General features: G+C 36.8%; 1 protein-coding gene across 11 annotated transcripts in view; it reads left to right on the top strand.

The window, feature by feature from the left end:
* The window catches only part of NCOA1 (nuclear receptor coactivator 1), a 237848-nt gene that overhangs the window by 183010 nt on the left and 34891 nt on the right, over positions 1-19947 (top strand). For all 11 annotated transcript variants that reach the window (XM_027033311.2, XM_053201163.1, XM_053201160.1 and 8 more), the window contains 5 exons: positions 3487-3634; positions 4979-6299; positions 9580-9760; positions 18146-18263; positions 19749-19917. In XM_027033311.2, coding sequence (XP_026889112.1) covers positions 3487-3634; positions 4979-6299; positions 9580-9760; positions 18146-18263; positions 19749-19917 — 1937 coding nt within the window. The remainder of the gene's footprint in view (positions 1-3486; positions 3635-4978; positions 6300-9579; positions 9761-18145; positions 18264-19748; positions 19918-19947) is intronic.

Below are 19947 nucleotides of genomic sequence, written 5' to 3'. Positions count from 1 at the left end.
GACACAGTAGTCAGGAATTACAATAGTAGCTAGCTATATACCTGGCAGACCTAGACTGGAAAACAAGGCCAGGAGCTATGATCAAAATGACATTCCAAATAGTTTTGTCCAGTCGTAAACCTTGAAACCCATTTAAAGTGAAAATTTGGTGTGCAGAGCAAATGTTTATCCAGCCAGCTCTGTAAAGCTGTAAAATCATGTCTTAATTCAAAATATGATCATTATATAGGATTGAAGCTGTTGGTGTGAATGGTATCTAGGGATTGGTTGAATGTGTATGACTCAGGATGTATGTATTTTGTGTTTGTTTTTTCTTTGGTGTTTATTCAGGAAATAGTCATTCAGTACCTGCTATGTACTAGGCTCCATATGAGATGTTATCTCACAACATTACAGGCTCCGTTTTAGTGATAATGGGCGAAGGTTAATTTGCATTATGAAGTCCTAAACTTGTAAATGACAAAGTCAGAGTTCAAGTCTAAATCTGACTTCTAGGCTCTTATTCTTTTCATTGAACCATATTACTGTCCTGTTTACCTTTCTGTCTGAACAGTTGAGCACCAGAAGAATTTTAGTTAACTGGATAGTCTTAATTAAGTTCTAATAATTAAAGCTTTACTCTATTTAATATTACCTTTGTTTCTTTTCAAAGAGTGACTGTGTGAATTATGTGTGCTTTTTTCCACACACTACCATCCAAAATAAATAATCTAACTTGAAATTTTTAAGTGTAGTGATTTCCTTGAATGAAGTTAAGAAGGGTTCCCCAATTTTGGAATTTTTACTAGTTTAGATAGATATAATCCTACAAATTAAGGCAGCCTAGTTACCAAAGGACCAATCATGTTTCTGTAATCCACATTAAAGATCTTAGTGTTCCCATGCTGGTCTGAGTTTCTAGTTCTTTCTCACTTTATACAGCTTACCAACAAATCAAGAAATTTCTCTCCATTAATTTTCATTATAAAAATTAAGTCCAGAGTCATGTAAGAGCAAGAACATAAACTGAGATATAAGCATTTCTCTTATCAGCTAAGATTTAAAATCTATCCTTTAAAGAAAAGTTATAGTAGTTGATCACAAGTCATTATTAGTCTGTTTAGATGAGATTCAAGTTGAGGGTCAATCAGCAAGTACTTACTGGGTGATTTTATATGCAAAGCATTGTGCACAATTCAAGGAGAGTGGAAAACAAGAATGGGACACAGAACTAGCCCTTATGTTTATTTTAGCTGATGAAGAAAAATAAATGTCTGAAGTTATCTGCCTCTTATTTAAAGAGATACAAAAGTGACTTCACTCATATGGAATGTAAGATAGAAAACAGATGAACATAAGGGAAGGGAAGCAAAAATAATATAAAAACCGGAAGGGGGACAAAACATAAGAGACTCTTAAATATAGAGAACAAACTGAGGGTTGCTGGAGGGGCTGTGGGTGGGGGGATGGGCTTAATGGGCAAGGGGCATTAAGGAGGACCCTTGCTGGGATGAGCACTGGGTGATATATGTAGGGGATGAGTCACTGGATTCTATTCCTGAAATTATTGTTGCACTATATGCTAACTAACTTGGATGTAAATTGAAAAATAAATAAATATATTAATAAAAAATAAAGAGATATAGAAGAAATGTTTAGGAAGCAATGAAAAATAAGATTGGAAATGTAAGTGGTAGTCAGATTGTACATAGCCGTATTGTCCAGTATGGGAGACACTAGCCCCATGTAGCTATTAAGTAGTTGAAATGTGGCTAGTGTGACTGAGGAGCTGAATTTAAAATTTTATTTAATTTTAAATTTAAATAGCCACATGTGGCTGGTGGATACCATATCGGACAGTTCAGCTCAATAGTGAAGAGCCAGTGTTTTCCAGCAGAATGGGGAGATCCTAAGGTCAATAAACAATGATGAAGAAATAGACCAAATGGCATAAGCAAAATAACATGAAATGTATCTTGCTTGGCCCTTTACATAGCTATAGCTTTATCATTATCCCAAGTTAATAATTTATTTAAAAATGCTACTTTTTGTTGTAGATATATTTTCCAAAACATATTGGTAAAGATTTAACAGTTTGGGATTTAGGTACACCAAACATTTAGTTGTATCCTTATACAAAAATTACTCATTTCCTTTAAGACTGTCTTTCATTAGATGTTATTTCATTAAGTACTAAATTTCTCTGAATGTTATATTTGGTAAATGTACCAGTGATTTGGCCGAAATTGCCAAATGGGTAAGGAATGTGGTTGGTTGGACATAAATCTTAATCCTTTCAATTAAGTTTATATCCTAATTTTGGTACTTAGTTTGATTTGTGTATGGTATAGATTTACAACAGATTATGCCCGCTTCAGTATGTAAAGTATACCCAAAGCAATAAAAGAGAGTATGTCTTCTCTTTACTTAAAGTAATATGTAGCTTCAAAAAATATTTAGTGATTGGTCATTTTAAGTCTTTTTAACATGTCTTTAAAATGTAATAGAAGGGCTTTCTGAAATGTCTTTGAAGAATAGGACTAACATTTATTGCAGGCTAAATTGTAATAGTCATTTGTGGTAGTAATTCTTGTTTTTCAGTGAATATGGTTTTTAACCTTGGTATAGCTGAATCTACCTACTAAATCTTTCTTAAAATAGAATTTTATTATATTGCTAAAATACCTATGACATTTTCTTACTTAGTAGTCTGATATAGCCTTTACATATTTAATAAACACTTACCAATATGGCTAGAATTTATCTGCTATTAATAAAGCTTTAAGACAAAAGCAGATCCTGTTGTTTATGTAGTAATTTGACTGCCTTAACCTAGTTTTTATTTTTTATATTAGTAACCATTGGCTTTATCTTGATTTGCTTACTACACTAAATTCAAACATCAAAAACAATACATATATGTGAATACAGTAATTTGTCAGTGATTTACATTCCTGAGTGAAAAATTACATTTGAATTTCAGTTAAGTGACTCTGCATACTAATAAAAACAGAGAGAGGGTGAATTTCATGGTATATGAATTACATCTCAGTAAAGCTGTCATTAAATAATCAGCCAGCAAAGGGAAGGAAAAAAAGAAAAAAACTTGTTTGAGGTAATACTGAAAGGGAAAGGAGAGAAGGTTACTTCCTGGTATTTTAATTACTTCCTGGTAATTTGAAGAGCTGTCCCATTATGGAGAAAAATTAAGGTTGACTTTTTTTGCCTGCTTTGAAGTTTCTTCATAATTTTAACTTCTGTGAAGAGGCACTCGTTCAAGTAGTACTAAATGAAAACTTGTCATTAAGTGGTCTATTTCAACCAGAATCTTTTCCCCCCCGCTCAGATCTCTGCTTTGTCTGAAGTATTCTTTATTTTGACTGAGCAGGCAGCGGTTGGGAGGGCATTTAAAATGAGGTTCGAGGTAGAAGGAAGGCATGGTAACTCTCCTCCACCCGAAGTGCAAGTGTCAGAATTTTAACTAGGTTTTTCTTTCGTTTGAAACAGTGATGACCCGTGGCACTGCGTCCAGCCCATCCTATAGATTCATATTGAATGATGGGACAATGCTTAGCGCCCACACCAAGTGTAAGCTTTGCTACCCTCAAAGTCCAGACATGCAACCTTTCATCATGGGAATTCATATCATCGACAGGTACTACTTATTTGGAGAGCTTCATATGATATAAGTCAGTTCACATATCTCTTCTTAGAGAAGAAATTTTTTATACTCTTTAATGGCTAGAAAACAAAAATTCTAAATTAAAACTAGCGTGATGAGTATATAATCAGTATATCCATACTGGGTTTTATAGTTTTGTCACGTAACAGTAGCCTTACTTTTTGTTGTTTTTGTTTTTTGTTTTGTTTTGTTTTGTTTAAAAAGGGACACAGGGAAGGTTAGGCTGAAAATATGTGTTTTGGGGGTAAAAACCAAAAAAGTGGGTAAAAATATCCAACATTCCACGTGTGAACTTTGGTCTTATAAAAGCTTTCAGAGTTTGTTACTATTGTTATTTTTATTTTTAAAAGTGTTATATTTTCGTTAGTGCAGACTCGATGGCTCCTGAGTTCAAGTTGACAGTTTCTGGAACTACAAGTCATTAAACTATCAACTTGAGATTTTCGAGTGTCATTGCCTCTAATTTGTTCCCCTCTCTAAATACATTTTACATTGGTATATATGGTAAATTCATGGAACCATTCTTTTATCCTATGAATTATTCAAAACCCTACATTTGTAACTATTTAAAATGTAGCATTAAACAAAAACAAAGACATTTCCCCTCACTTCATCTTTTCCTCATCTGATATATTTGCTTATTGGAACATGGTAATACCAGTCACAAATCTGTTGTCATAATTATGGATTTGAGTAAAGAGCTCGATGAAAATCTGAATTCAGTATTCTGTTTTTTTCTAATTTTAGTTTAATTTATTCTTGTGAGTGGAATTAGCACAGTTCTTTTTTTCATATTGTGATTTCTCTTTCAAAACATCTGCTATGTCTGCATATCACCCTTTTTAATTTTTACATCAGTGACACAGTATTTTCCTTACCCAGTCTTCCTCTTTGGAGTTGAAATACTTAAAAGCTGTAACAAGGGAGTCATGAATAAAGACTTCATAAACAGAGGTGTGGGAAGCTTCTCAACCAAAAATATTATTGTAATGTTAAGTATTTATATTACATTTTGCAAAGTTTAAAAGTACCTATATTGGATTTTTTCCAAGGCCAAGAAAGATTTCTTTTTCCTATAACTGAAACCATTATCAAATTTATGGAACCTTGAGCACCATTTCCCATTAAGTGGTGCTAATATTTCACAATAGTACTAATAGTCCACTGTTTCTCTTTAGTTTAAGGTGATACAGAAGCTCTTTTCTTGATGGCTTGCAGTATTAATGAGGTTAATGGTCTTGGTTTATAATATGCATCATAAAGATATTTTAATGGAAACCAGTGGAGATGTTTGAATAATGTCTTTTCTCCTCCTAGGGAACACAGTGGTCTTTCTCCTCAAGATGACACTAATTCTGGAATGTCAATTTCCCGAGTAAACCCGTCCGTCAATTCTAGTATCTCTCCGGCTCATGGTGTGGCTCGTTCATCCACATTGCCACCATCCAGCAACAACATGGTATCCCCCAGAGTAAACCGCCAACAGAGCTCAGACCTCCATAGCAGCAGTCATAGTAACTCTAGCAACAGCCAAGGGAGTTTTGGATGCTCACCTGGAAATCAGATTGTAGCCAGTGTTGCCTTAAACCAGGGACAGGCCAGTTCCCAGAGCACTAACCCCTCCTTAAACCTCAATAATTCTCCTATGGAAGGTACAGGAATATCTCTCGCACAGTTCATGTCTCCAAGGAGACAAGTTAGTTCTGGATTGGCAACAAGGCCCAGGATGCCAAACAATTCGTTTCCTCCTAATATTCCAACATTAAGCTCTCCCGTTGGCATGACAGGTAGTACCTGTAATAATAGTAACCGATCGTATTCAAACATCCCAGTAGCATCTTTACAGAGTATGAATGAAGGACCCAATAACTCCGTTGGCTTCTCTGCCAGTTCTCCAGTCCTCAGGCAGATGAGCTCACAGAATTCACCTAGCAGATTAAATATACAGCCCACAAAAGCTGAGTCCAAAGATAACAAAGAGATTGCATCCATTTTAAATGAAATGATTCAGTCCGACAACAGCTCTAGTGATGGCAAACCTCTGGATTCCGGGCTTCTGCATAACAATGACAGACTCTCAGATGGAGACAATAAATACTCCCAAACCAGTCACAAACTAGTGCAGCTTCTGACAACAACAGCAGAGCAGCAGTTACGGCATGCCGATATAGACACAAGTTGCAAAGAGGTACTGTCTTGCTCAGGCACTTCCGGCTCGGCCTCTGCTAACTCTTCGAGCGGCTCTTGCCCCTCCTCTCATAGCTCACTGACAGAGCGGCACAAGATTCTGCACAGGCTCTTACAGGAGGGCAGCCCCTCGGATATCACCACTTTATCTGTCGAGCCTGATAAAAAGGACAGTGCGTCTACTTCTGTGTCAGTGACTGGACAGGTACAAGGGAACTCGAGCGTAAAACTAGAACTGGATGCTTCAAAGAAAAAAGAATCAAAAGACCATCAGCTCCTACGATATCTTTTAGATAAAGATGAGAAAGATATAAGATCAACTCCAAACCTGAGCCTGGATGATGTGAAGGTGAAAGTGGAAAAGAAAGAACAGATGGATCCTTGTAACACAAACCCAACCCCAATGACCAAACCTGCTCCTGAGGAAATTAAACTGGAGTCCCAGAGCCAGGTAGGTAATTCCTTGCTTTAGAGAATGGACGTGCATAGTTATTTTTCCCTTTTCATTGGTTTTCCTCCAGCCATAAACCAGATTTGGATTCAGGCTGTGTTTTGTCCTACCCACTGAGCATATATTAAAAGATTAGTATCAATGGTTGAAAAAATCACAGGATGCCCTCAAAAGTTCTCGTTGGAACTTCGGAGGGCTACAGTTTTAATGTGGCGTTCTAAGCAAGTAGATGTTTTCTTCTTTCTATAAAATCAGTTCACAACTTTGGAGATTTTTGAGCATACCTTTCCTGCCCCCTCCTCCCAACCCGACCTGTTGAATCCAACTCTGAAAATAGAACCCAGAAGTCGGTATTTTAAAGGAGCTCACCAGGAACTCTGATGTATAGCTAAGTTTGGGAAGCTCCGAGGTAAGTGAAATGGGAGAGAAGTGTGAGGCGGTGGACAAGACTGTCTCGTCTGGCTTGCTTTGCTATTCAATTTCCTTTGAAGCGTTTTCTGAGGCTGTTTTTCTTCTCAGCCTTCAGCCCTTATCAGAAGAGGGACTTCGAGTATTCTGGGAAGTAGGGTACATAACAGGCCCTGACACAGAAGTGAACACAAATAAGTCTTTGCATAAATTGTTATGAATTAGAAACCTCTATGTTTAGGCTGAAGTGGGGGTGGAGTGAAATTAACAGCCAGCTTCATTTATTGAATAGTTGCGTGGACTCGGGAGGAATTTAAGAAAAACTGAAAATATGGTCTCTTCGCCCTAGGAGCTAACAACTTATTTAGATGGAATATAGACAAGTATGAGATAGCTGGAAATACAGTTACAAAGCAGCTTATTAATGAGACTCTCCGTTGTGAAACAAGATTCACACTTAGTGTGCATAGGTCTTTCATTTCTTGAGCCGACTTTATATTCTACCTTTGTCTCACAGAGATCTCTCTCTTCCCTCAGACATACTGCATTCTAGGCACATGGAAGTCCTTGCCATTCCTGGGATAAGCCATGTCTCTTCTAAGCATCTTCTGCCTTGCTCTCCTTTCTATGTCTGCTGAACTTCTCCTCATCCTTCACAGACCAGTTCAGACATCGTCTCTATAAAGCCTCCCCCTCTAGTCCTCGTTAGACATTTCTTTCCTCTGCATTCATAGTGCTCCGTCTTGTCTCTGTACCATTTGCAATAACACTATTGTGGTTAATTCTTCATTGTGCTCTTTGAGGATGAGGCTATCCTTCATGTTTCTTGGTACAAGTAAATTAATACTTTGTTTTTTAAGCTGAAAAACAGCTTTAAATAATAACTATATTAAAACTCTCACTCCTTAAAATTAACTGTACAATCCTGGTACATCTGTTTTAGTTTACATGTACGTGCATTTCTGCTGAGTTTATACTAAGAGTGGAATTGCAAGATTATAAGATACGTGTATGTTCATCTTTAGTAGATAATGCCAGTTTTCCTAGTGTGTACAAAGAATTCCTTCTAGTTGTTCCATGTCCTTGCTGATAGTTGGTATTATCAGTCTTTTAAATTTTAGACATTCTGGGGTCTGTGGTAGTGGTACTTCATAGTTTTAATTGGCATTTCCTTAATAAACGTTTATTGATCATTTGGATATCTTCTTTTGTAAATTGCCTATTCAAGTGGCTTGCCCATTTTCCCAATATGTTGTCTTTTTCTAATTGACTTATAAGAGTTCTTTACATTTTTTTGGATGAGTCCTTTGTTGGTTATATATTTGCAAACTTCTCCATGCTTTGACTTGCCTTTTCTTTCTTTTAATGGTACTTTTGATGAATTGAAGTTCTTCATTTTAATGTAGTCCAATTTGCCAGTCTTTTCCTTTATAATTAGTACTTTTTGCACATGTGTAACAAAATACATGTGCAAAAATGTTCATAGTAGTTTTATTTGTCTTAGCCCCAAACTGAAAATACCCATAAATCCATCAGAGTAAGATGGATATATAGTGTGGTGTGTTCATACAATGGGTTCGTTTTCAGTAGTGAAAACCAAATAACTGCTGCTACATGTGACAAGATCTCTGAATCAGAAATGTAATGTTAAGTGGAAGATGTCAGACATTTAAAAAATGCATGTATATAATTCTATTTATGCAGTCTGAAAATATAAATTTTAGTTGTATTACGTAGTGAAACCCTGTTTTATGTTGATGAATTATCTCAAAGTAATCCTAATAGAATAATATTGGGAAATAAAGGTCAGTTTCCTCCTATGTATAACCTCATACAGATGTAGGGATACCCTGTCTAGTCTAGAAGATATGTTTCTGGGTTTTCTTTTTAATTAATTTATTTTTTTAATGTTTGTTTATTTTTGAGAGAGAGACACACAGAGTGTGAGTGGGGGAGGGGCAGAGAGAGAGGGAGACAACAGAATCCGAAGCAGGCTCCAGGCTCTAAGCTGTCAGCACAGAGCCCATTGTAGGGCTCGAACTCAAGAACTGTGAGATCATGACCTGAGCCAAAGTCAGACGCTTAACTGACTGAGCCACCCAGGAGCTCCTAGAATATATGTTTCTTATTTTATTAAATCCTCAAGTGGAAGTGGCCTTCTTAGGATCTTTGAAGCTGATGTGCTATTTATTAAGATATTTCCCAAACTATTTCAAATTATAAAGTTACATCAGTGTGAATTTATTTTTCATTCCATCATATAGTAAGTCATTTTACAAGATTTAAAAAAAATATGACAGCAAAAATCATCCATGGTCAGTGTAACACAGTACTTTTGATACTTCTTTGCAGTCCAATCTTTTTCCTGTGCGTAAATTTTGTACCCAAATATAGTAGACACATATTATGTGTATATTATCTTATAACTTACACTATATTAATATCATAAGCATCCACATTTTTTCTAGTAGCTCACATAATTTCAGTGAGGCCCCAATCTTCCTGATTATTTCTTCTTTCTTTCCCTCATAGTCACACTTAACTCACAGAGTATAAGGGAGCACCTTTTTTTCTTTTTTAAAAAAAAATTTTTTTTTAACGTTTATTTATTTTTGAGACAGAGAGAGAGAGTATGAACGGGGGAGGGTCAGAGAGAGAGGGAGACACAGAATCTGAAACAGGCTCCAGGCTCTGAGCTGTCAGCAGAGCCCGACACGGGGCTCGAACTAACTGGCTGCGAGATCATGACCTGAGCCGAAGTCGGACACTCAACCCACTGAGCCACTCAGGCGCCCCAGGAGCACCTTTTTTTCTACATTGATTCAGGTAAAGTATAGAATATATTTTCTCTAACTTTGGTTTCCGTTCTTAGTTTACAGCTGACCTTGACCAGTTTGATCAGTTACTACCCACACTGGAGAAGGCAGCCCAGTTGCCAGGCCTGTGTGAGCCGGAGAGGATGGATGGTGCGGTCACCAATGTAACGATCAAATCAGAGACCCTGCCAGCTTCGCTTCAGTCCACCACTGCCAGACCCACTTCCAGGCTGAATAGTATGTGTCGAGGAGAAAACCTCATTTTAAATGTTTAATGATAATATGGGTTAGTGCTTTTGTCTCTCACCATTACCGCACAGACCATTTGTTTGTTGAGAGTAAACTGTCTTTTCTTTTCTTTTTTTTTTTAAGTTTATTGATTTATTTTGAGAGAGAGAGTGTGTGTGTACGCAGAGGAGGAGCAGAAAGAGAGAGAGAGAGAGAAAGGGAGAGAGAGAGAATCCCAAGCAGGCTTCACGCTGTCGGTGTCGTCATGAGATCATGACTGACCTGAAATCCAGTGACATATACTTCACTGACTGAGCCACCAGGCCCCCAGAGAGTGAACTATCTTCTTAGTAATGCCACTGTAAATGATATACAGTTACTTTTAAACATATAAACTTGACTCATCATGTGTATTTTAAATTATGGGATAACTTCTATCCTTTTGTAATTAATGTTGAAGCAAATAATTTTGTGTTCTTACCCAAAATATTCCATAGCAGGACTTTCACAAATATAATATTGAGGTCAAATTGTATTTCCCAAAGTGTCTTCATTGAACACTAGTCCTAGGAGTTGGAAAAAAAAAGGGATTTTGTGCGAAAATCCACTGGGCGGATGGTACATGGCATGGCACGTATGCCATTCCACAGTGCATATTAAAGGTTTTAAAAAGTCCTGTGTTAAAGATACCAGTGTAGATTTCTGTAAAGCATTGACCATACTTTCTTAATTATGGAATTCCTTTTCTCAAGTAATGCATTTTTTCCCATGGAGCACCATTTAGGAGACAGCTGTGTTGAAATAGGTCACTTCTACTCCAGCCCAAGGAGACACTTTGATAGGATAATACTTCATGAAGATAGGGCTGTCAAGTTTTTTTCACCCATCAAATTTTGAAGTTTAACATAACAGTGGTGGTAATTCCATTGTGTCATCTGGAAACTAACCAGCTCACTTTCAAAATTTGCCTGTGTTCCTGACCAGTCTTGTCATTCTTCTGATGGGATCAGGTGTGGGACTCATTTTATTTCAGTTCTACTGCAGCTTTTAGCTGTCATGACACACCTCCTAAAAGTCTGCCAGGATGTCCAGGAAGCTGGAAAGAAAAGTCTTGAGTCATTTCTGACATTTTTGGAAGCAGTTTTTCAGCTGACTAGAGCATTGGTTGTAAGCAGGAGCCCAGATTCAAGTCTCCCGTTCTCCATTTATTAACAGTTATTACTTTGGACAGATAAATTTTTTGAGCTTTATTCTTCTTATCTGTAAAAGGAGAATTAGAATTAGATGAAATGACTCCAAAAGCCTCTTCTAATTGGAACTGAGAGGTTCCAGACTCTGGGATGGCAGACACAGTTGGAGAAACAAGAAGGTGCAAGGCTAAAAGGCAATAAAATGAAAGTCTGCATACTGATTGGTTTGATCCTGGTCCCATTCTCCATCTAATATGGGAGACTGGAGGATTTATCTCAGGAGACACCGAATGACCAGAACAGAGATGACTGGCTATAGCTATGGAAGGAGAGCTCCCTAAAGTGCAAAGATCCTCCTAGGCTCCCAGGAGACAGGCCTCACGCTTAGCTCTCAAAGTCAGTGTTTTAGAACACTGAACAGACACAGCCAGACATCACCAGGATTTTGAGGGAAGTCTGCAACTTGAAAGAGAGTAAAAGAAACAAACAGAAAAAGAGTATGCGGTAGAGCTATACAATGAGTGCATGGACAAAAAAAAAAAAAATGCTGAAATTTTTGAAAAGATAATTTATCCATAAATAATATGGGAAGAAAAAAGGGGGCAACGAACAAGAAAGAACCTTTGGAAATTAAATATCCAAAAATTTTAAATTTCAAGATAAACATTAGAAGACAAAGCTGAGAAAAACTTTAAGAAAGAAAAAAAAAAAAAAAAAAAAGACCAAAAGACAAATAGAAAATTTGGAAGAAAAAGTTAAGATCAACCTAGGAGGGCCAGTAATGGTAGATAAGAATTCCAGAAACAAACAAACAATGAAAGAGGGGGAAAACACGGAAAAGAAGATATTTTCAAACAAATGAACGAAAAATCATATGAAATGACTGTTAGGGAATTGGAGATAAAGGGGTAGTAGGAGAGGTAGATATGGGAGAATTAAGACTTCCTCTGCCATGATGGGAAGTTGGTAACCTGAAATTAAGATATCAAAAAATAGCAGCATACGCATATTTAGAAATAAATAGGTAAGTGCCAAAGAAAACACCTACACAAATCAAGAATGGTTGAGGGGTAAAGCTTAAAACTGCTTTTATTCATAATAGACCTTTTGGTTCTGACTTTAAAAATTATGTACCTGTATTAATTTGATAAAAATTAAAGATAATACAAATAGAAAGTGTTTTCCAGCTCTATAGGACTGTGAAAATGGAGTGTTTTTCCTTCATAGTCTGTCCTGAGGCAAATAGCTCTTTCTTCTCTCTTGAGATTTCCTCCCCTGAATATAGCTCCATATATAAAAGTATATAAATAGGCCAGAATCTGTTAAACCTTGTGCTATAGTGTTGGCAAAGGCCAAAAGCATAGAAGGGAAGATACTGAGGTAAACGAGGGCAAGGATGATAGATGCAGACAGCCGGTCTATATGGTTTCAATATAGACAAGAAGGAAAATAAGATTTTAGGAGGCATAAGGCTAAGGAAACAAGTTGGGCAGAATAAAGGATTGAAGAAGGAAAAAGAAGATGGGGAGTCCATCTTTTTATAGGAGCCCATTACTTTGTATGGATATGAAAAACTCTTTAGTCTGTGTCAGGACACATCTATTATACTTACTCTAGGACCCATCCATTTTCTGTAATTATCTTTGTTTTCTCCAAAGTTACTTTCTTTGTTAAATTTTCTATCTCTCTTTCCTGCCACTGACTTTTCTGGAATTTGAGATGTCCATCCATATACACTGACAAAGGCCTAGAATGAACAATCTTGGTAGCTAGAGTGTATCTTTAGCTAACGTGAGAAACCCTTTTGCTCTGGCAGTGAATGTAGGTTCTGATTATAGAAGCCCTATTTCTTTGTTGCTGTTGTGAGAGAGTGGGGCTTGGTGATGGGGAGATCCTCGTGGCAGCCCAGGCACCCACTCTGGGAGATTCCCTGGGCAGAACTCCCACCCTGAGTCATGCACTTACCCCTTTAATCCCAGGGGCAGATGCCAGAGTCCTCTGCACTTGGGGCAGGGCCTGCTGAGGCTGTTCAGTGGCCCAGTCGCCCCTGGCTTGTTCCTGTATTGACCACTGAGCTTGGGGGTGTTCTGGTCTTTTGGGAAAACTCCCCTTCTTGGAGAATCTTCTCTTTCTCCCACTGTAGATTTTTTTAGTTTTGTTAAGGTTTTACCATCAGTTTGTCCCCTCTGTTTTATCTTTCAGAAACTCTGTCGTTCAAGTCAGCTGCCATACTTCTTTTGCCTTTCCTTCAGCTGGAGATTTCTTTTTTCTTTTTTATTTCTTTTGTTATTTCAGAGATAATTTTGGAGGGAAAATAAAATACAAGGATAAATCTGCCACACTGAACCAGAATATTGCCTTAGGTCTCTTTACATATGAGAAAATTAAGATCCAGAGAATGAAAAGAAAGAAAAAATACAGACAAAAACTTGCCTGAAGTTTTCCACTTAGTGTATGCAGAATCAGGATTTAAATCTCAGTCTTCCTGGTTTCAAAATATCCTGTCGACCTGCACACCACACACCCATGCAGTGTGACCAAGTGATTTAAATAATGTTGTTAGAAATGTACTATAAGAGCACAGCAAGAGACGGTGTAGGAGGGTATTATTGGTCAAAATATGTACAATATGACCTCTTCGGCAGCACCTTCAAAACCTCTGCTACGTCCTTTTGATTGTCTTCAGCTCCTTATCCTTTGAGGGTGGATTTAACTCCTGAAATTTTCTGGAGTTATTTGGAGCCAAATTTGTTGATCCAAAAAACAATAATACTTTGTTTTAACCAGAACCAAAATTAGACTAACTATAAGGAGATATATTTTTTTGAGGGACCTGTATACTGTTTTAGATCGATCTAGAAGAATTCCAAAAATATTTGAACACTGACAACTTCATTGGAATAAGTGAATGATCTCGTGAAGTGGTTGATCTTATGTTTGATGGACATGCACATTCTGAGATTATTATTTTTTAAAGATCATTAACTTGTAGCACGTTAAAATAATTATATAACTCAAAAAATAATAAGTTTTACATAAAGCACTTTTCCAGTAATTAAAAAAATCCATTTTAATTTCCCTTTTACAGAGTATTGTGCCTGTTGGTATCTTTTGCTATTTTATAAAGCTGTAATGTATAATCTTATGTAGAGATAATTTACTACATATGAGAGCATAACTGAAATAGAAGTTCTAAATAGAATTGCTTGGTCAAAGGATAGATAGATTTTGCCAAATGGCCCTTCTCAGATATTACACCAGTTTACACTCTGAGAATGTTCTTCTTTCTACCCATCCTAAGACATCGAGTTTACACACTTTCTCATCTTTGCCAATCTGATGGTTTGGTTTTTTAAAGTATCACAGTATACCTTTAATCTGTATTGCTTTTTTTGTGAATTAGGTTGATCATTTTTCAGTGATCTGTGATTCAGTGATTTTTCAGTCACGTGGATGTGACCTGTTCATATTCTCTCGCCATTTATCTATTGGATTTTTCCATTTTTATCTTATGATTTATAGGAGGGGTTTTTTTTTAACATAAGTTAATCTGTTGTCTACATCACATTTAGCAAAATAAAACACTGCAACTGCTGTGCTTTATTTTTATTTAGAAAAATAAAACACTACAACCAAATGTAACACAAAACTGAGCCAGAAACCTCTTAACCATTGGCTGAGGCAAGTGGCTGACCGTCGGAATCACTAGATAGGGATGGTCTGTTAAAGGAGTAGAATGTGCAAAAGCCGCTGCCATGGTTAGACAATGGTTTCTACCTGTGCGCAGAAATTTTTATTATTTATTATTTATTTTTTTTAACATTTTATTCATTTTTGAGAGACACAGTGTGAGTGGGGGAGAGGCAGAGAGAGAGGGAGACACAGAATAGAAGCAGGCTCCAGGCTCTGAGCTGTCAGCACGGAACCCAATGTGGAGCTCGAACTCACAGACTGCAAGATCATGACCTGAGCCGAAGTTGGACACTTAACTGACTGCGCCACCCAGGTGCCCCGAGAAATTTTTAAATTTTTTAGTAACATAACTTTTTTGTGGCTAATGGATATATAAAGCTTTCCTCTTAACCAGACTAGAAATGGAGAAAATATGATGTTGAGCCCTTTGCAAGGATGATAAGAAAGATTAATAGTTTGATCAGGGATGGGGCACTTGGGTGGCTCAGTAAGTTAAGCATCTGACTCTTGGTTTTGGCTCAGGTCATGATCTCATGATTTGTGAGATCAAGCCCCACATCAGGCTCTGCACTGACAGCATGGAGCCTGCTTGGGATTCCCTCTCTCTTCTCTCTGTGCCCCTCTCCCACTGACATGCACTCGCACTTACCCTCCTCTCTCTCTCTCTCTCTCTCTCAAAATAAACAAACATTAAAAAAAAAATAGCTTGATCAGGGATCCCTAAGAGCTTGTTTTCTACCCCCACTTCATCTGTCCCTCTCCAACACAGAGATGCATTGATACTTCCCTCTACAAATTACTTTGCCTGTCTTGTGTTACATATGTACATACTCGTGTTTGTGATAGGGACACAAATATGACCAAAAATAGTAGATTTATTCCCTGGACGAACAAAGATAACTTGTGTTTTTCTTTTTTCTTTTTTTTAACGTTTGTTTATTTTTGAGAGAGCAAGTAGGGGAGGGGCAGAGAGTGAGGGGGATGGAGGATCCAAAGCAGGTTCTGTGCTGACGGCAGTAAGACTGGTGCGGGGCGCAAACTCACGAACCATGAGATCATGAACTGATCGTTGATCAACGAAGTCGAATGCTCAACCTACTAAGCCACCCAAGGGCCCAATTTGTGTATTTTTTAAAACATTCCAGCAAATCCTCAAATTTTTTGTAAAAATAAATTTCTAAAGGAAATCTTAAAAGGTTGAGGTAACTTTTAGAATAAAAACCAACTTTTAAGCATAAAGCCTATGCAAACAGAACTTTTACTTGAATCAAAGTTTGATTTGTTTGGGTTTATCTTCCTAGTCATCAAACTTAGCACATGAATCTTACTTCATTTTGAGAAATTTTATCTAGCTTATTGATATTTTCCTCACCAGGACACCAATGAGGTACTACTACTCATTACCTCATTACCAATGAGGTCCTATTACTGAGTCAAATAAACTATCTTATAATATTCAGTATTGATGGTAGATAGCCATATAAATTTTCTTTGACTCTTAAATATAATTAATTTTGTCTAGGTTAGATTTCTGAAATAGAATAGGACTGAGGAATTAATGTGTGGAATAGAGCAGTGGGACAGCTTTAGATAATCTTCTTTGACTAACTTCCTGATTTAAATAATGATAGGAATTAAGTGATTACTTTCCCATCATCATTTGTGGTTGGTGTTGTTTGGTGGTTTTTATTTGTTTTGTTTTTCGGAATCTACAGAATTTAATTTTTCTATCATTTGTCATGACAGACAAGACAAATTTAATTGAAAGCTATAATTATTTGCATTTAGAAGTGAATGTGTTTTGGGGCGCCTGGGTGGCTCAGTCAGATGAGTGTCTGACTTCGGCTTAGGTCATGATCTCATGGTTCCTGGGTTCAAGCCTCACATTGGGCTCTGTGCTGGCAGTGTGGAGCCTGCTTGGGATTCTTTCTCTCCCTCTCTCTCTCTCTCTCTGCCCCTCCCCGACTTGCACTCTTTCTCTAAATAAATAAATACGCTTAAAAAAAAATAACCTCCAACGCATTTTTAGTTGGGTTTTTAAAAATTATACTACTTTTCTCAGGCTGCTATAATAAAATACCACAGACCAGGTGGCTTAAACAACAGAATTTAATTTTCTTACAGATCTGGAGGCTAGAAGTCCAAGGTGAAGGGGGTTGGCAGGTTTGGTTTCTTCCAAGGCCTCTCCTGGGCTTGTGGATGGCTGCCTCCTTGCAGTGGCCTTGTGGTCATCCCTCTGTCTGTGTTTTGTCTGTGTCCTAATCTCCTCTTCTTATAAGAACACCAGTCATCTTGAATTAGAGCCCACCCTAACTTCCCTGCCCATCTCTGAAGACCCTGTCTCCACATACAGTCACATTCTGAGCTACTAGGAGTTAGACCTTCTCATATGAATTTTGGGGGAATACAGTTCAGCCCATAACAATGATTAATTAATATATGTCCATTTCAGAAATTACAAATAACCATTAGAAGCACTAAAAGAAAAGTCATCCTTAATCTCACAACCTAAAATCTACCAAAGATAAACTCCTTTCCAGAATTTTTTTCTACTCATATATACTAAATAATTTGTAAAACCAGAATCATTCTGCACATAATATCTTGGTTTATGGGGTCACTTTCTTTTTCATTTAGTTGGACACTGTAACTATCCAAACCAGGGTTCATTAAACATTCCCTGAGTTTCTGGAATTCAGGTTATTTACAATTTTTCATAGAATAAACAGTACAGAAATGATCAAGTTTTGAAAAGAAAATGCCTAACCAAACCTTTCTAAAATGCATATACTATTTTCTTCCATTACAAGATATAATTTGATGTCTTTTTTCATTTGTCATTGTTATAAGCATCAGTCGTTATACTGTTATTATACAGATGTATTCTTAGTTAACAGCTACAGAGCTTTGCCCATTTTCTAAACGACCCCAGACTGCTGTGCCCTATAGTTTCTGTTACTGCCTTTTATAGAACATCTTTTGTTTGCCACTCTCATTTCATGATAACACTGTCCCTACCTATAGTGTATTATACTGCCCTGTAGACTGAAAAAGCAGTTAACCAAAATTGTTATAATTATCTTTAAAGAAAATAATTTCTGGGGTGCCTGGCTGTCTCGGTCAGTGGAGCATGCAACTCTTGATCTCAGGGCTGTGAGTTCGAGCCCCATGTTAGGTGTAGCTATTACTTAAAAATTAAAGAAATAAAAAAGAAAACAAAAAGAAATAAAAGAGATAATTTTTGGCAAAATTCTGAGTGATTCTCCTATGATAACGTCAACTTACGTGGAGGCTTTTTTACATCAGATTGTCTTTGATTCAGAGACTTTTTCTTTCTCACTGGTTATTATGTGGCCACATTCTAGATAGTTTAAGTTTCTGAATAAGGGACCTTTGTATCATCGAAATAATATTTTATAGGGGAAATCTCATTCTATTACACAATATATTACTTCTGAAAAATACTGTCTTTTTATCTTCCACTGTGATCCTGACTTCTTGCTTTTTCCAGGATTACCGGAGCTGGAATTGGAAGCAATTGATAACCAGTTTGGACAGCCAGGAACAGGTGATCAGATTCCATGGGCAAATAATACAGTGACTACCGTAAATCAGAATAAACCAGAAGAGTGAGTAACACATTTCCTACTTTAAAAAAACATCAGATACTTGGGGTGCCTGGGTGGCTCAGTCGGTTAAGTGTCCAACTTCGGCTCAGGTCATGATCTCGTGGTTTGTGAATTTGAGCCCTGTGATGGGCTCTGGGCTGACAGCTCAGAGCCGGGAGCCTACTTTGGATTCCGTGTCTCCCTCTCTCTCTGCTCCTTCCCTGCTCGCTCGCTCTCTCTCAAAAATAAATAAACATAAAAAAATTCAAAAAATTAAAAAATTAAAATTATCAGATACCAATTTCAACAAAGGACTACTTTTCCCACACTGGATTCCAGCCTACATTGGTATTTTGTGAGCTAGTAGTAGAAGTGAATGTTTAATGAAAAAAAGGGGATGTAGGAAGACACCAAGTTAAACAGATTTACTTACTGTGTGACTGCAAGGCCGGTATGTATTGTAATTACCAAGCGATTGACATAGTATGCAGTGGTTGTTTTATTTTTCATCTCTTGTTTTGCTTTGATTGATTCTTATACAGTTTCTGAGACCTGTAGATGAAGTGAGCTTAGTATAACAATTATTCTGAAAGCTCTTGAGCTTTTAGTTGTATAATTATTTTGTCCAGAGTTTCTTTTTGGAGCAAGATGGTTAATAAGAGAAGGTACATTTTACATCTACTTAGTGTCCCATCTTGATTACAATTTAATTGCTTAATTGACATAAGTAGCTCTATTCCAAAACATTAGAGAAGAGTACATTTCATACATAGCAACCAAAGGATGACTAGACAGTATCGAGTGTAGCTTAGAGCTTTTAACTATGAACTGCATTCCCACTTACCTTCCCCCAAAAAGAATCCTTAAAATTATGTCATTATATTTGTATTATTAATATTATTTTCTATATATTTCTAAATTTTATGCATCAATTGGCATCCTTTTGGATTAGACTATGTATTTCCTTCATGTAATCAACATTTTTTTGTTGTTGTTGCTTAACACTGAGCATGTTTCTTTTTTCTAGTTTGATTTCTTGGGTAAATGGTCATCATGTCATATTATCAATATGATTTGATCATCTTTGAGAGTTAAGTATAAATAGAATAAATCTTACCATAAGCTGGATGATTTTTTATGAGATTTTGATTGATTTTTATTTTTGATTTTCACCAAAAATTGTTTTTCCTTTCTTAACTATGTTTAGTTAATATTTTAGGCTAATTCTATAAGCTAACAGGAAGAGTACGGAAGCAAAGTTCAGTGATTGACAAAATAGTGGAAATACATTCCGGCTACATATAGAACACTTATAAGTTTTTTCACATAAGTGTAGAACATTTCTTTGTGTAAGAATTGGTCGAAAAAGCATCTCAGCAAAGAACTTTCTAGAATAAGACTTGCATATGTGTTCGTATCATATATACATATATATATTTGCATTACTGAGATTGAATACTTATTTGCTGTATCAGTCTTAAACATTTCTATCTTTTGATTCTATAGCCAGTGTATTAGTTCACAATTAGATGAGCTTCTCTGTCCACCAACAACAGTAGAAGGAAGAAATGATGAGAAGGCTCTTCTTGAACAGCTGGTGTCCTTCCTCAGCGGCAAAGATGAAACGGAGCTAGCTGAACTAGATAGAGCTCTGGGGATTGACAAACTTGTCCAGGTATTTATTAAGCTCGGCCTTATATAACTG

Source organism: Acinonyx jubatus, chromosome A3 (genome assembly GCF_027475565.1).
Source record: "Acinonyx jubatus isolate Ajub_Pintada_27869175 chromosome A3, VMU_Ajub_asm_v1.0, whole genome shotgun sequence".
Taxonomy (NCBI): Eukaryota; Metazoa; Chordata; class Mammalia; order Carnivora; family Felidae; genus Acinonyx; species Acinonyx jubatus.
The sequence above is the reverse complement of the archived record's forward strand: the minus strand, read 5'-3'. Positions and strand labels throughout refer to the sequence as shown.